The 18,505-nt window shown below is 37.9% G+C and overlaps 1 protein-coding gene across 4 annotated transcripts in view; it reads left to right on the top strand.

Moving 5' to 3' along the window:
* The window catches only part of PBX3 (PBX homeobox 3), a 202,680-nt gene that overhangs the window by 170,055 nt on the left and 14,120 nt on the right, over positions 1-18,505 (top strand). For all 4 annotated transcript variants that reach the window (XM_044778756.2, XM_044778755.2, XM_044778757.2 and 1 more), the window contains exon 5: positions 661-796. In XM_044778756.2, the coding sequence (XP_044634691.1) occupies positions 661-796 (136 nt within the window). The remainder of the gene's footprint in view (positions 1-660; positions 797-18,505) is intronic.

Here is an 18,505-nt window from a genome sequence, read left to right as displayed (position 1 = left end):
TTACTGAGCTCCAGCCTCCTATAGCCGTTTGGACTTACCAGCCTCTCTTCTGTTTCAGGACTGTTTCCTCTGCTCATTCCTCTTCCCCTCTACTCTTCGTCTTACTAACTCCTGCACATTCTCCAGGTCCCAGATTCAATATCATGCCTTTGAGGAAAGCTTTCCTGACTCCATAATCTGTTAGGTTTCCTTCTTATATGCTTTCATTGTACCTTATACTTTTCCTTCATGATACTTGATATGATCACCATAATTTGTAGTTATTTATTTCTGTGACACTTGTCGAATGTCTTTCTTTCCCCTACGTTTCTATTCTCTCCCTTATCAGCTGTCTGGTAGACCTTATCTGTTTTGTTCCAACTGGATCTTCATTGAGTGCCTAGAAAATATTTGATCCTCAATAATTATTTGATGAATAAATTAAAGAATAAAGTTAATTGTGCTTCCCATTCTAGTATTTTTCTTAGTGATCCTACATCTTAAAATGAGTTAGTGTTTTGGAGGATGCCAAGAGCGTAATTTACAATACCATAGTGATAAATTAGATGCTAAGAATGTTTAAAAACAGAAATCTAATTTTTTTGTATGATCCAAATTAATATATCCCTCTTTGGTTAATGCTAATTCTAATTCTAATTCTTTTTTTGGTTCTTGTCATAGACGAAAAAGGCGTAACTTCAGTAAACAGGCCACAGAAATCTTGAATGAATATTTTTACTCACACCTCAGCAACCCCTACCCCAGTGAAGAAGCCAAAGAGGAGCTGGCCAAGAAATGCAGCATCACAGTGTCACAGGTGAGAGAGGACTCCCTGGTCTGTCTTGTTTCCCCATTGATACAGGAATCCTATTCCTTCTTCAGGGCATTCTCATCAAATTTCATATCCAAATCTTCCATCATCAAAGACGATAGAAAATATAGCTATTTCCACATTTTTATGCAAGCTTTTAAAGCTTAGATAATTTTTCTTTAATCCTAAGTGTCAGGGAATCAAGATAACCACCTGCTGCCCTGGTGTACATCTGCTATGGAGAGGACATAAACGTGCCATGGGGAGAGACACTGTTCACACTTCAGGGACTCACAGTAAATGGCATGTAGCCTTGCTTTCCCCAATTTAGATGACTGACCTAATCTTCTACCAGTGAGAAGCCAATTTATTTGTTGCTGAAAGGAAATTTAATATCACTCTTTGGTGAAAGCTTTGAGGAATTCACCAAGTCTTTTCTTGGTAACCATACTAGGATATTTGGGTCCCAAGGATTTCTTTGCTTCCTTGTTATCCATTAAATAGAAGAATTAAGTTCATGCCTGTCACTGTTTTTTGTTTTAAACATCTATTTGTAATAAATTGGCCTGAAGTCAGCTGTCGTTTTCTAACAAAAAAACATTTAGTTTTAAGCAGATAGACTGGTATTTAGACTGAGGATTGGAGACAAATAAACAAACAACTGTACCTTCCTAAAACATAAGTATACGGCACTAGCTCTAAAATACTATTTTATTTAAATACTCATATTGTTGTTTATAGATTGTCGTTTGAATAACATTTTTTCATAGCATGAAAATGGGATAGTTATCAACCAGTTCTTGCAGTGGAACTTAAGGAAAAGCTGACCGTTGGCAGAAATTTCTATGTTCCCTAGAGGTCACATGATATAAAATTTTAAAGTAGTCTTTGTGTCTATTTGTTTGTTTTTGCTGAGGAAGATTCACCCTGAGTTAATGTCTCTTGCCAATCTTCCTCTTCTTGCTTGAGGAAGATCTGCCCTGAGCTAACATCTGTGCCAGTCATCCTCTATTTTATATGTGAGCTGCCACCACAGCATGGCCACCGATGAGTGGTGTAGGTCTGGGCCTGGGAAGGGAACCTGGGCTGCCAAAGTGGAGCACACCGAACTTAACCACTAGGCCGTGGGGCTGGCCCAATAGTTTCTAAATAAATACTCCTACTGTACATCTGAATCCAAGATACGAAAGATTCCCTTCACATTTCAATGAAAGTTTCATATCAGTATTTTAAGTCATTGTTATTTAAGGGAATAGGGTCTGGGTTTAAGATCATTTCCGGCTGCTGTTTTGGCATCACTTTCTCTAGAACCTCTAGAGCAAACATAGATTTAAGTTTTAAGATTTAAGATTTCATATAAGAGTTATTGTCATTCTCTTATGAAGTAGTTGTATATCTTGATTCCTTTTGCTCCGTTTGAAATGGAATATAATTGATTTGGGTTACCAGCTTATGAAGACATATAAAACATTACTCTCTGGGCTGTGTACTCCCTGCCTCTTGAAATACTAAGGAACAGTCAAATATGCTGGGTCAGACAGCGAAGATGAAATTAAAAGTATTCACTTCAAGTGGGTGTTTTCTGGTGGGTGCATTTCTCTGAACATTAGTGGAAAGACTGGGCTCATGCTGAACACCAAGACTTAGAATTCAAATGTTTATGGATCCAATTTAAATTAAAGTGTTTTCATGCTTCCGCTCTTTCTCTTTTCTTTTCTTTTTTACTTCTATAACATATTCACCATTGGAGAATAACACAGATTATGTACATTTTTTGAAAACCAATATAAACCTGGTTTTTCATTAGTTGTGGTACTATCATTTTGTGTGTACTATAGGATTTGCTTAACACTTGCTTGTTTAGTAAGTGAGAGAAAAGTTTCCTTCTGATGTTCTGAAGTAGAGAGGTTTTGTTCTACTTCTAAAATAGGATAGGAACCCATTTGTCAGTTTAAAAAAAATAGTTAATTTACTATATTTTCAATTGTTTTCTATAGAAAAATAGCTATGTGAGGTTTTGAAAATTTTTTAGTAGTTGCTTGAGAGGTAGAAATAATATAGACATTGGGCTGGCCCAGTGGTGCAGCAGTTAAGTGCGCATGCTCTGCGTCAGTGGCCCGGGGTTCACTGGTTCGGATCCCGGGTGCGGACATGGCACGGCTTGGCACACCATGCTGTGGTAGGCGTCCCACATATAAACTAGAGGAAGATGGGCATGGATGTTAGCTCAGGGCCAGTCTTCCTCAGCCAAAAGAGGAGAATTGGCAGATGTTAGCTCAGGGCTAGTCTTGCTCAAAAAAAAAAAGAGTTCAAATAAATGAATAGTAGTCAAATGAATATAGTATTCATTGTTTAAAAAAAAAGAAGAAAGAATATAGACATAGATATATCACTCGGGTCACTCTTTCAAGTGCAGAATTTCAGCAATCTGTTTAAGCATCAATTTAAATTGTAACAGTTTCCTCCGCTTTTTACCTTTTTCCTGCCTATAAAAGTTAACTTCCCCTCCAAAACTTCCTTCCTCCACGTCTCTGAAGTAGAAACAATGACATTATCTTTTTAACAGTGATGTCTTTAAAGACATCAGTTGCTGGCCTTAGAAATTAGTGCCCTTTTGTTTAAGTTGTTTAGAAGTGAAAGCAGAGAATGTTCCAGACCTGACAGGTTAACTACTTTCTAAAGAGAAAAAAGCATTATTTAAAATATACATCATACTGGAGCCAGCTTGGTGACTGAGTGATTATAAATTCGTGTGCTCCGCTTTGGCGGCCTGGGTTCGCAGGCCTGGATCCTAGGTGCAAACCTACACACCACTCATCAGGCCATGCTGTGGTGACATCCCACATAGAAGAACTAGAGTGACCTACAACTAGGATACTATGTACTATGTACTGGGGCTTTGGGGAGAGAAAAAAAAAAGGAAGATTGGCAACAGATGTTAGCTCAGGGCCAGTGTTCCTCACCAAATAAAAGTGTGTATACAGATATACATCATACTAAAATATAATGAAATTTAGAATCCAGAATTTGCTCATATACAAAGCTAACTTAAAAAAACGTTCACTACTAAAAACAGGCGACTGTAGCAACACTATTTTTGCTAGATTTAAAATGTATGAAACTGATTTATTCTTTATTGCTTAAAATATTTAATAACTAAGAATAAATAGGGAACTTCCAGAAGAAAATGTAAGGGAATATCTTTAGTACTTTAAGGAGGATAGGAAAGAATTCCTTAAAAAGGACATAAAATATGTAAGCAGCAAAGGAAAAGATTGATAAATTCACTGGTAAAACGTCTATCAAAATACTTAATAAAGCCTGTGAAACATTGACACAATACAACCATTTTAGTAAAGATTGAATCAGGCAAGAATCATTAATAGATATTAAATCTAGGGGGAATTTTGATGAAGAACATGGTCTTAAAGTATCTCTCCATAGCCCTCTTATTAGTTGCAAGGGACATTAAAAAAAAAAAAGACAATTATAGAGTGGAGAAATGGAACAAAACCTTGACCAGATGATTAGAATCAACATCACCAAAGAGGGACAGATGGACATTGTGTGTAGTATTTCATCCAAGAATGTAACCTGAATGTAATCACTAGAAAACGTCAGACAAACCCAAAATGAGGAATGTTCTATTAGGGAAAAAAGGCAAGGAGCAGTATTCTTTAAAAATGTCAAGGAAGGGCTGGCCCAGTGGCATAGCAGTTAAGTTCATTCACTCCCTTCAGCAGCCCATGGTTCACTGCTTCCGATCCTGGGCTCGGACCTGTGCACTGCTCATCAAGCCATGCTGTGGCAGGCAATCCACTTATAAAAAAATAGAGGAAGATGAGCACAGATGTTAGCTCAGGGCCAATCTTCCTCAGCAAACAGAGGGAGATTGGGGATGGGTGTTAGCTCAGGGCTAATCTTCCTCAAAAGAAAAAACAAGTCAAAGAAAGGCCATGGAAATGTTCCAGATTAAAAGAGGCTAAAGAGACATGACAGGTAAATACAAATACCTGACCCTAGACTGGATCCCGTACTAGAGGGGGAAAATGCCATAAAGGATATTACTGGGCTGAATTTACTAAAGTAAATTGTAATTTGTAAAATGTTCTATGGTTTTATGAGAGAATATCTCTAGTCTTAGGAAATAAACACTCACTTACTTAGGGGTAAAAGACCATGATGTGTACTACTTACCCTCAAATGGTTCAGAAAAAAAATATGTGTGTGTGTGTGTATGTATGTATATAAACACACATACACATAAATGTATGTATACGGTCACATGTTGTTAACAACAGGGATACGTTCTGAGAAATGCGTTGTTAGATGACTTCATTGCTGTGCAAACATCATAGAGTGCACTTACACAAACCTAGATGGTATAGCCTACTACACACCGAGGCTATATGGGACTAATCTTATGGGACCACTGTCATATATGCCATCTGTTGTTGACTGAAACGTCGTTATGCAGCCCATGACTGTATACACACATACACAGAGAAAGTACACATAAATGGGGCAAAACGTTAATAACAGGTGAATCTGGGTAAAGGGCCTACACAGATATCCTTTACACTGTTTTTATTTTTGCAACTTTTTTTGCAAGTTTGAAATTATTTCAAATAAACCCTTTTTTAGAATATGAAGACAGCCCATAAACTGCAAGAAGACATTTCTAAGTGTATAAGCAAGAGGATTAAAATCCAAAATACTTCAGAAACTCCTATAAATTCGTAAGAAAAAGACAACCTATTTGAAAAATAAGCAAAAGACACAGGGATTTCATAGAAGAAGAAATATAAATGGTCAATTATATGAAAAGATCCTTCTTACTAGTAATCAGGAAAATATGATTTAAAAACTATAATGAAATAACATTTTACATTTCCTGGATTGGCAAAAAATCCTAAATCTGACTGTGCCAAGTCTGCACATTGTTGGCAAGAATATACAATACAGAAACCTTTAAATGTTGTTGGTAGGAATGTAAATTGGTATAGCCACTTAGGAAAAATGTTAGCATTGTCTTATAAACTTGATCGTACATATACCATTTGATCCATAATTTCAGCTCTAGGTGAAATAGCCCTAGAAAACCTCTTATCTGTGAATATCAGGAGACACGTGTAAGAGCATTCATAGTAACATTGTTTGAAATGGCAAAAAACTTGAAATAAGCCAATTGTCCACTGACTGGGGAAATGGATAAATACACTGTGGTATAATCCCACAATGGATTACTACACAGCAGTGAAAAAAATGACCTACAGCTATATACATCAATTGATTGCATCCTAGAAACAATATTGTTTGAAAAATGCAAATCGCAGAATACATATGGTATGATATCATTTTTATAAACTTCCAAGCCAAGAAAACAGCATGTCGTTTAGGGGTCACATATATATGGTTAAATATAAAGAAAAGAAAGGAAATGGTAAAAAAAAATCAGTTAAGTGGAATGGGATTGGGAAGGAATATTCAAGGAGTTTCAGTGGTATTGTTAATAGCATATTTATTTAGTTGAATAGTAGATTTTCAGGGGTTAATTTAATTTTATGCATTATAAACCTACATATATAAGTCAAGGAAGTCTTATACGAATTATTAAATCTAAATAATTTTTAAAAGAATATTTGCTTTCATTTGTTAACAAAAAATTTATTGTAATACCTATTATGTGCTAGACACTGTGCTAGGGGTGGAAGAGACATCTGTGAACTTAACAGGCAAAACCCCCTGCCCTGCCTGACAGAAATGTGTACATATGTTCACCAAAAGATATGTATAAGAATATCCTTAGCAAAAATGTTCATAGTAGCCAAACTGGAAACAATGGAAATGTCCATCAATAGGAAAATGGGAAAATAAAAGTGATATATCTATGTATATTTGGAGTATTATATAGCAATGAGAATGAATGAACTAGGCTATATGTAACTACATAATGCTAAGTGAAAGAAGTCAGAACTTGATTCCATTTATTAAAAAGTTCAAAAGCAGGCAAAATTAATCTTAGTATTAGAAGTCAGAATAATGTTTACACTTGTGAGAATAGTCATTGGAAAGGGGAATGTTTCTTGCTCTAAATTTGGTTTCATGGATGTATTCATTTTATGAAAATTCATCAAGCTCTATACTTATGTGTGACCTTTTTTGGTATATAAATTTTTTACGTGACTTAAAAGTTTACTTACACAACATCAACAAACCTGCGTCATGGAGCTTACATTTTCCTGGGAGGATGCAAACAGATAAAATAAATAAATGAGATGATAAATTAGAAAGCAATAGGTGTTATGGAGTTAAAGGGTATGATTTTTAATATGGTGGTAAAGAAAGCCCCTCCTGAGAAAATATATTTTGGTAAAGATTGAAGGAAATAAATGAGTAAGCCATGTGGCTGATTGGCGAAAAACATTTCAGGCAGAAGGAACGGTAAGTACAAAGGCCCTGAGGTAAAAGTGGCCTGAGCAAGTGGGAGATGAAGTCTAAGAGACTGAGGTCCAAATGGTGCAAGAGCCTTATAGACCAGGGTGATGACTTGGGCTTTTACTCTGAGTGAGATGGAAAACTGAGGAGTGACGTATCTGACAAGTTTTAACAGGATTACTGTGACAGCTGTATTGACAAAAGACTGTGGGAGGCAAGGGGAAGCAGAGACACCAGTTAGGGTGCCACTGCAATAATCCAGGCAGAAGATGACGGCGGCTTGGACAAGGACATTAGTAATAGAGGTAATGAGAGGTGGCTGGATTCCAGATAATTGGGAAGGTACAGCCGAGAGGGTTTACTGATAGTTTGGATGTAGGATGTGAGAGAAAGACAGTCAAGGATGACTCGACAGATTTTTGGCCTGCGCAGTAGAAGGATGGAGTTGTCATTAGGTGTGTTGGAGGAGGATTCTGGGGCGCAGACCAAGAGTTTGGTTTTGGACATAGTAAGTTGATATATGCTGTAGTTTTTTAACTTCATTATATATTATGATATATGAATAGGCACAGGTAAGTGAGAAATTTACAGTTTTATATTAGTCCTACATTAATTTATGCTAATATATTATAAATATAAATATCTTTAACATAGAATTGCAGGCTGAATTCAGAATTTGAAATCTCTGATTTCTTAAGTCTTGGTTTGATTGAGAAAGTTGGAGTTCCCTTTTTACATAACACCCTGAAAATTCACAAAAGAAATTGTATGAAATGTCATAGGCACTGAGAATCATACTTAAATTGTCACATATTCTTAATTAGTGGAGCAGATATTAATATGCTTTTACTTTTTAGAATAGAGCTAACTTGCATTGATTATTCAGGTTAGCAAGTCACAAAAAACTCCATTGTTCTCCTGATTCCAATTTTGAATTTAAATAACTCTGGCCCTACTTTCTCTGCTAGGTGTTTTTAGAATGAAAAATGTTAACTTATTCTTCATTGCTACCGTAAGTGTAATGTACTGTAAAAAGAAGATTGATTTTTTTTTAACAGATGAGAGCCTGAAATGGTAGAGAGGTTAATTGGCAACATTAAGATTCATTCGTTCATTCATTCATTCACTCAAATAGCCTATTTTAGAGCTTTTAAAGTGGTGCACAAGACCCCCTTTTATGACAGTCTAGTGTCAAAAAAATTATCTAACCATATAGATGAGGAGACTAACCATGTAGATGGTCAGAGAAGTTAAGTGATTTGACAGGAGTCACAAGTCTTCGTGAGCAGGAAAGCTGGAGGTTCTTACACAGAGGTTCTCAATAAAAAGGAAGAGACTGGATTTTACTTTTTTTCCTGGAAGAGGGAGTGTGAGTCCTGTACCTCGGGCCCTGGCTGTGGAGTCCTGGTTTGTGAGGCACAGGCCTGGGCTTCTATCACTAGGGCTGCATCATTTCCCCCTAAACTACTTTAGAGACTCCAGGCTAGTTAGTAGTCTGAGGTCTCCTTACTCATTAAACTACTTATTCCAAAGCAGTGAATGTTCAGTAAGCTAATTAAAATTTGTAAGTAAGATTTCCTTATTAAAAAAAATCTATTAAAATAAGAAGAAGCCAGTTAAAATAATAATTAAAGCAGGAAAAAAGATGACTATCAAATTGCAGTATCTTTTTCAGCTATCCATAAATGCCTTTTCAGTTACTTTGGCAGTAGACAGAAGGCAGAGTAGATTTCTACTGCAAATACGCAGTTGGTGAACTGGAGACAAGTTGAAGGAAAATGGCAGCTATTTTGTTAAAGTGGTTCTTTCACAATGTCTTAAAAGAAGGCTGCAGACCCTCTGTTCTATAAAGGCTCTGATTGTGTGTCCTAGTAGAGATGGGACATCGTCAAACAGTGTTCAAAGAACAGAGGAGCAGGTTGTAAAAAGATGGGAGCCTTGAGGCTGCTGTAACACCGAGCACAGATAAGGCGTATCTGCAAGATTTAAAGGAAACAAGGAAACCCTCTGATTTTTTCTTGTTGTCGTTCTCTATAAACAATCAGCACCATGATTAACATGGCGCCTCAAGCTTGCTCCAGTGATGTCAGATATTATGCAGATTTTAGGGAAGCTTTTTTGAGAGACTCTCTAACACTGGTTTGATGTGATACCCGACTAAGGATAGAGAGACTGTTTCCAGCTAAGATGTAGTGTTTTTTGAGTTTTCCTTTACCTAGAAGAGGCCGTAATCAGAATCATGGTCTCTCCAGTTTTTGTCCCCTTCACTTTCTTTTGCCTGTTTCTTCCCTTTGAGTGTCCCCATCAGTCTCTCCTCATGCCTCCCCTCATCATGGCAGCTCACCTTCCCATTGCCTCACTTCTGTGAGGCACGTCAGACCAATAGGCCAATGTATCAGTCAGGGTCCCAGCAGAAAACAGATGGCACACTCAAATTAGAATAATTTGAGGAGAGTTCTGTTTACAGAAGTGTGGGCAGAATGCAAGGAAACTACAAAGGATAATACCAGTAATGCTCAGTTCTGGTTATGGCCTCTTGGCCTGAAGAGATGGAAGAATGGTTATAGAACCCAGCCAAGACACAGAAGCTGTGTGCCGAAGGCAAATAACCAAGACCTTAAGTAAAGGCAGTATTACAGTGAGGGAGTCAGGGGAATAAATACTCTGACCTTACTTTCCTGCCTTCTCATCTCCTACCAGTGACTTCCTTTGGCCAGAAGCCTGAGGGCATGTATAGGTCAGCCTCTTGGGGCCCAGAGCAAAGAGGAGTAGATAGGGAGGAGTGAACAGAAGATATACAGTGTAACCCAAAAAGCAAAGACACCAGATCAGAACAGCCTCCAGGTTCAAGCCTCCTGGCTTCCCACTTATGTTGACCCTGTGATAGTCCCACCCAGGAGATCTACATTCTCCAGAGATGCTCTTGGGCTTCCTTTGTCCTTATCTTTTGACTTCTCTTCTCCTTCCTTGACCCTCCTGTCACCTTTGTGGAAAGCATATTGATTTTCTAAAATGAGTATGGATTTTGAGAGTGGAAGCTTTAAACAGTATAAATAAGTTAATTTGATCCAGCCAAAGGTACTTGTTGGGATTTTTGGCTGTTTTCCTAATTCACTCAACAGGTACTGAGTGCCTACCATGGACCATGCACTGTGTTTGGCACTGTGGCAAACAAAGGTAAATAAGATAGGGTCCTTTCCCCGAGAAGTGTCAGATTTCTTGGGGGAGACAGATAAACATGTTACTGACAGGATACAAAGTTGTCTGGGGGTGTGCACAGGTGAGTGCCATTTTGGAATAAGATACAAGGAGGGGTTTACCTTCTACTGAGAGGATTAGAAAAGTCCCCCAACTTATTAGCTCTGTGACCTTGAGCAAGTCATTTAACCTCACTGTGCCTCATTTCCTCATAAGTATACTTTGGATAAAAATAGCATGTACTTCATAGGGTTATGGGACTTTCAGTGAGATGATATATGTAAAGCACCTAGCAGAGTGCCTATCAAAGAGTAAGAAGAAGATGTAATAATAATTATAATAATAATTCTTATTATGCTATTTCTCCTGCCTAGAATGGTCTAACACTGTCTTCCCTACACATATGTGTAAACGTCTTATTCATTACTACTATTTCAAAGCTCACTTCAAGTGTCAGTTCTTCAAGAAAGCTTTCCTTGTACTCTCAGTTCATATCTTCCCGTATATATTCTCATAACTTCTTATACTTTCCTTGACAGGACTTACCACAGTTATACCTAAATAGTGAATTGTTTAATGCTGTTCCCCTGATAGATCTTGAATTCCATCATTAATGAGGACAGCGGTCTTATTCAGCACTATATTCTTAATGCCTAGCACAGTGTCCAGCAAATAGACACTGAATGAATATTTGTTGAAGAAATGATTTAGGTAGAAGGTCAGGCTAGAGCCTTTTTAGGGAAGGTTTGCAATTATGGTGTTTAGATGTTTAGATGCCTGCAATTATGAGGCTGAGCAGTTTAGATGGCTATGTTGTATTAATTTATTTATTCAACTAGTGATTTCTGGTCACTGTGCTATATATAACAATAAATACAATAGAGATTCTGTCCTTGTGGAGCTTACATTCTAATGAGGAGAGGATAATTAATTGAAAGAAAGATAAATCTAGCACCAATGTGTAAGATCAGTTTGAAGGGTAAAACACTAGAATGAGAGTTACTAGTGACCACATAGGAGGTTGTTAGAATAATTCAGGATATAGGTGGTGAGGATTCAAATTAGGCCACTGAAAGTGGAAAACAGGGATGAATTTGAAAAGTATTTTGGAGGTAGAACTGATATTTTGGAGATTGGGTAAACAATGTGAGGAGGAAAGAGTAATAGAAGATAGCCGAGTATTTTAGCTTAGATAATTGAAGAAGGTGATATTATTAGCTGATATAGGAAACACATGAGGAAGTGCTGGTTTGATGGAGGGGAGACAAAGGGTTTGTAACAGTTGTGCCAGGTTTGTATTGCCATCGGTATCCCAGTTGGGAAATGTTGAGTTTGGAAATACAGCTTAGGAGAAAGGTCAAGGTTAAAGACGTAGCTTGGGAGTCATCCACTTAAGTTCATAGTTGAGGCCCTGGGAATACTGGTGTTGCCAGCGTACTTGCAGATAAGAAGAAAATAAGGCCAGGGGAAACAACTCTTCCTTGGGTCATTTGTCAATTCTGAGAGGGTGACTGAGAAGCTGACAGGTTAAGCAGTGCTTTTGACAGTTTTGCAGGGCTGAGAGGGTAGGAATTGGTGTTTAGGCGTCTAGGACCTACTAAGGGAGGCTACCTTCTTTCCCTTGCTTTGGGTTAGGACTTAGACTACTAGGGCTACATCTTAGTAGTAAGGCTGCATTGCAAGTACATGCACCCTCACAGAGACTGTAATTCTGCTTCAAAATACCTCAGTCCTTGAAATTGGATGGCTAGTACTTGTAGGTGCCTGGACAAAAGCAAAAGTAAATGTTATGGAGAAGGTATCATTCTAGGCTTCAAGTTGTTTCTATAGACACAAGAAATACAACAGTGGGCACACAATTAAAAAAAGAAATAGACATACATGAAGACAGAACAACATATACTGAAACCAGCAGAAATAACAGACAATAGGAACAGACTCACAGAAATCTAGGAAAAAAAGAATCTGATATGGACTGTAAAATAACTATGCTTAATATATCCAAGGAAATAAAAGGCAAAGTTGAAAATTTTGTCAAAGAACTGGAAATCATAAAAAGATCAAGGGAAATTTTAGAAGCAAAAATACAGTAACCAAAATTAAGAATTCAGTGTATGGATTTCAAAGCAGATTAAACATAGCTGAAGGGAGAATTAGTGAACTGGAAGATGCGTCATAAGAAAATAACCATACTAAAGAACGGAGAGACTCTAGGTTAGAAAATCAGGCGAGAGAGTAAGAGACATTGAGGATACAGGACGAAGTCTAACATAAAGGTAATTGGAGTCCCAGAAGCAAACATAAGTGGAGATCAGAAGTAATGTTTGAAATGTAAAGGTTGATAACTTTCCAAAACTGATGGACAATTCCAAGCCCTAGATTCAAAAAAAACCTACAGGCCCCAAACATAATAAATAAATATAAATCTACACTGAATACAGTCAAAACAAAAGCAGCCAGAGGGGAAAGTAAGATTGTCTTCAAAGAAGCAGCAATTAGATTGACCACTGATTTCTTAATGAAAGTAAAGCCATAATATGGTAGAATGATACTTTTAAAGAGATGAAATAAAGTAAATGTCAGCCTACAATTCTGTTTCTGCCAAAAATGTCCTTTGATAGTGGAGGTAAATTAAAGACATGTTCAGTAAATAATGAGAGAATTTTCCCATTTTCTTTCTAAGGAAGTACAAAAAGTGTTCTTCAGGCAGAAGTGAAAAGATTCCAGATAGAAGGAGGAGATACAGGAAGGAGTGGAAAAGCAAAAAAAAAGATAAATGATATGTGAATCTAAATGAATATTGATTGTTTAAAATAATAATGTCTTATTTGGTTACAATATGTATAGAATTAAAATACACAACAGTAATGTCTTGTAATTTAGGAGGGGAAGGTAAGTGTTCTAATGGTCTTGCATTTTCTACAAAAGATGGTAAAAGTACCAATTAATGTAAAAGTACCAGTTAATGTTAGGCTTTGATAGTCAGGAATGTATAATCTCTAGAGCAGTCACTTAAAGAATACTAAAAGAGTACAGATCTTTCTCAACTTATGATGATAAATTATAAGTTGAAAATGCATTTAATATACTTAACCTACTGAACATCATAGCTTAGCCTACCCTACCATACACATGCTCAGAACACTTAGCCTACAGTTGGGCAAAATCATCTAACGCGAAGCCTATTTTATAATAAAATATTGAATATCTTGTGTAATTTATTGAATACAGTATTGAAAGTGAAAAACAGGATAGTTGTATGGGTACAGAATGGTTGTATCAGTGGTTTGCTTTCGTGCTCATGTGGCTGACTGGGAGCTGCAGCTAGTGAAGGCAAGAAAGCAGAGGGGGAAAAAAGCATAGTAAGTGGGACAAATAGGAAGAACTCAGTAAGGTGATAGGTTTATACCCAAATATATCAGTAATTACATTAAATGTAAATGAGTTGGATACTCTAAGTAATAGGCAAATGTTGTCAGATAAGACAAAAAAAATGAAAATTATATGTGTTCTCTAAGAGACACATTTAAAACATAAGGACACAGAAAGAATGAAAGTAGCAGTATGGGGGAAAATATAACATGCAGACAATAACCAAAAGAAAGTTGGTATTTCTCTATTAATATCAGGTAGAGAACACTTCAAGGCAAAAGATTTTACTAGAGATAAAGAGAGGCACTAAGTAATAATGACACAGCAGCTCAGTATTTGTATGTACCCATTAGCAGAAGCTCAAAAGACGTAAAGAAAAACTTACAAAATTTCAAAGAAAAATAGATAAATCCAAAATCACTGTAGGAGATTTTCACACCTTTCTGTAACAGAAGACACACACATACACACAATCAGTAAGGACATAGAACAGCTCTTCTCAAACTTTAGCATGCATAAAAATGATCTGGAGAACTTATTGGAATACAGATTCCGGGGCCATGTTCAACGGGGCCTGACAGTTTGCAGCTCCCAGGTAACGCTGATGCTGACGGTTCTGGAGCTACACTTTGGGTGAGATAGATACAGAACATTTGACCGTGATTAGCAAACGACCCAATGGGCACGTATAGAACGCTGCACCCAATAACTGCAGAATACATGTCTTTTTAAGCACCGGCAGAACATTTTGAAAGTTAACGATATTCTGGGCCATAAAGCACCTCTCAGTACATTTTAAATAATTTAAAACATAGAGTATATTTTCTAAGTACATTGGAATTAAACTAAAAATCAATAACAAAAAGATAACTAGAAAATTCACGTTTGGAAATAAAACAACACATTTCTTAATAAATCATGAGTTAAAGAAACCACAGTGGAAATTGGAAAATATTTTAACTGAATAATAATGAAAAATACACCTGTGAAAATACATGGGATGCAGCTAAAGCCTTGCTTAGAAGGAAATTTATCACTTTAAAAATATATGTGTGTATGTATTCCAAATATGTATAAGAAGAGGGAAGGATGAAAATCAGTGTGCTAAGGGTCTATCTCAAGATATTAAAGGACAATAAATTAAACCAAAAAATGGAAGGGAAGAAATAATAAAGATAAGTGCAAAAATTAAGAAAATTTAACGAAAACATACAATAGGGCTCAACAAAACCAAAAGTTAGTTCTTTCGAAAGTTTTCTTTCTTGGGGCCAGCCCCGTGACCGAGTGGTTAAGTTCAAGCGCTCTGCTTCAGGGGCCAGAGTTTCGCCAGTTCGGATCCTGGGTATGGACATAGCACCGCTCATCAAGCCACGCTGAAGTGTCCCACATAGCAACCAGAAGGACCTACAACTAGAATATACAACTATGTACTGGGGGGCTTTGGGGAGAAGAAGAAGGAAAAAGAAGAAGATTGGCAACAGATGTTAGCTCAGGTGCCAATCTTTAAATAAAAAATTTTCCTCCTATCTCAGACTCTTAGTCCCACTCCCCAAAGGCAATTAGCAGCGTCTTATATAGTCTTTGTAAAATGTTTCTTAATACACCTGTTCTTTTTGGGTATTCATTCTAAACCATACTATATGCACTACCTTTTCTTTTCTTTTCTTTTCTTTTCTTTTTTAAAATTCTTTATGCCTCCGTTTTCTCATCCATAAAATAAGGGGAATAATAGAACCTACCTCATTGGACTGTTAATAAGGATTTAATGAGTTAGTGTACGTGGAGTGCTTAGACTAGTGCTTGGCCCTTCAGAAGCCCTACAGAATGTTACATCTGTTGTTCTTACGAGAGCACGTATGGTCATGGCCAGAACGAGGGTGAGGGTAAGATTGGATCTGGGAGGTTGAAGGTAATGGAAAGAGTCAGGGTCTGCATTCGAGAGCACAGTGCCTGCTGGGCACTCTTCAAATGTGTGTGGAATGAATGATCTGGTCGAAGATGAGTCTTGAAAGGTAGAATCATTGGCAGAGCCAGCCAGCGTCCTGGACTTGGGACTTACCCCAGCACAGCTCGGAGCCCAGGAGTGGAAGCGGGTAAAAGAAATGATTGCATTCCCCCGCTGGGACCTTTTCAGGTGACTAGGTGCAACATGAGGGCAGAGACGTTCTAAAGTCGTGCAATTTCCTTTGCTCTCTCCTGGCTTCCTAAAGTTAAATATGTAGACCACTGCCCTTTGAGTACACCAGATTTTTTACCACAACTAAGTTTTGTTACTTGTGTTCCATTTAGGCAGCGGTACTGTCCCTTCGTATCTTTTATTTTGAGAAACTCCAGATGACTGTACAGTCAGTGTATGAAGGCGCAGAGAAGCCACTCAGACTCCACTCCTCCACTTTTAAGTAGCAGTGTGACTTTAAGCAAATTATTTAACCTGAAGTCTCCTTTTTTTGGTTTGTTTTGTTTTGAGGAAGATTAGCCTTGAACTAACTGCCAATCCTCTTTTTGCTGAGGAACATTGTCCCTGAGCTAACATCCATGCCCATCTTCCTCTACTTTATATGTGGGACATCTGCCACAGCATGGCTTGATAAGCACTGCGTAGGTCCACACCAGGATCCGAACCGGCAAACCCCAGGCTGCCGAAGCAGAGCATGAGAACGTAACCACTATGCCACGGTGCTGGCCCCTGAAGTCTCCATTTTTTTGACCTGTAAGATTGGGATAATGATAATTTCTTCAGAGGTTTGAGATCGTATATGTAGAAAGCCTGTTACAGGGCCTGGTATATCATGAGTGCTCAATAAATGCTGATTTGTCACCCATTCAATGAGAGTTTTCTTTCTGGGTATGTTGTGCATACAGAACCTTGTAAAGGTTCCAAAAGCAAGAGGGAACAGAGGCTCTGACTTCTGGCAAAGTAGTGTGCCATCAGCCCCCAGCCCATAGGTTTTCACAGGCTCCACAAAGGTGAGAGCCAGAGGAGGGATAGGGGGCAAGTGGGGTTGTGTCTATTCTTAGTCTTTGAAAACCTACCCTTGATGTATTCTATACTCCAAAAATGCATGTGATTCATTTTTAGTGAGAATTATTTATGTATGTTGAAAGGATAGTATACTTTTTGAGGATAGATATCCCCATTTTCAATAAATTGAAAGCAATTTTCTGGATTTTTAAAAAAAGAAGACTGGAGTGTATATTTGGTAGGAAGTGGTGTTTGAATAAATAAGGGTTTCCATGAAACAAAAGGCTTGACTATAGGATTTCTTTACATAAGACACTGAATAAATTTTGATGTTTTCAGTTACAGGAACTAGCTTTACATGGAGTTTATCTGGTCCATTATTGTTTAAAGAGTGCTCTTGAGTCTCAGTCCTGAGATGCTGAATGTGTTCCTGGGAGACGGCTCCACCTCTCAGGGCAGCTGATGGGAGGCAGGTCCACAGTTGTAATGTCAGTGTTTCAAAGTCTGTCAGAGGCTTTCCGTGGAGCCTGTGGAGGAACTATGCAGTTGTACACCTACCACATTTTTATTTTTTTAAACAAGAGAGTAAATTTTAAAGAAAAAAGTCTTTAACTGAGAACACCATCCATGGTAATTTAGCATCAGCCGGCAGCACGTGTTTTAGGGAGATGAACGGTGTCATCTGTTCTGTGTGTCCTGTGGCCGCGAGGCTGCCATTTTATATACTTTTGCAGATGAGCCTCTTTGTGAATGTCACGAGCAGTTATCAGTCTCTCATGCAGAGAGTAGAAAGAGCAAAGCCAGACTGTGAGGGTGTCAGTACATTATGGCAATAAAATTTTTCACAGCCTCAAATAAAAAAATACAGTACTTGACAAGTGAATCTGTTTTAAATTATTTCAAATGCTATGGAAACTGAATTTCTGTTTGTTTAGTTCTCCCATTAGAAGTGGATTGTGTTTCAGAAGTTGGTTTTCAAGTCAGTTCTTAGGAATTTGGAACTTATTTTCTAAAAGGAAAAAAAAATCGTTCTGAAATGAAAAGATGGTTTGGATTCTTGGCTAGCCTGCATTTTAACCATAAAGGAGCTGAAATATTTTTCACTGAAAAGGTAGAATGTACTTTTGTAGCCCTAGCCATTTAATACATTGGAAAAGAAATAAAGTTGAATAAATAATTGTAAAGATTTTTATGGAGTATTAAGAAAAAACAGGTGTTATTAGATAAGGATTAGTGGAAAAAGCACAGGGAAGGCTGTGTGACTTCAGATACACTGTATGACCTTTCTGAGGTCTGTTTTTACGTCAGTCAAAGTGGGTCTCTGTCTGGCCTAAGTGAGGTGATACATGTAGGGTTCCTGGTGCAATGCTGGGCTCATGATGAGCTCTCCATGGATGGCTGCTGTTAGAAATATAGCTACGAGTAGGAGCCAAAGCCAGGGTTCCCATCAACTCTAGGTCCAATGCATTGTCCTGCAAGTGGCTGTGCTGGGGCAGGAGTGAGGAGAGACGAGGAGGCATAGGTAGTGCCGCCAGCTGTTTGTGCAGGACAGTGGCCAGCAGGTGTGCGACAGACAGGAGCTCTTGGTCTGGGCGTTCTCCTCCTCTGGTAGGAAGTTTATTATGCTCAGGTGTGCGGGAGAGCACCCCTTTTCTCTTCTCTCTCTGCTGCCTGTTCCCCGTTGCCAGTACCCCACCAGCACTGGGAACACAGACTGGCTCTCCCAGAATCCAAAGCTCCTGTGA

The sequence above is a fragment of the Equus asinus genome, chromosome 10 (assembly GCF_041296235.1).
Source record: "Equus asinus isolate D_3611 breed Donkey chromosome 10, EquAss-T2T_v2, whole genome shotgun sequence".
NCBI lineage: Eukaryota > Metazoa > Chordata > Mammalia > Perissodactyla > Equidae > Equus > Equus asinus.
Note: the sequence above shows the minus strand (reverse complement) of the source record. Positions and strands in the feature narration are given on the sequence as shown.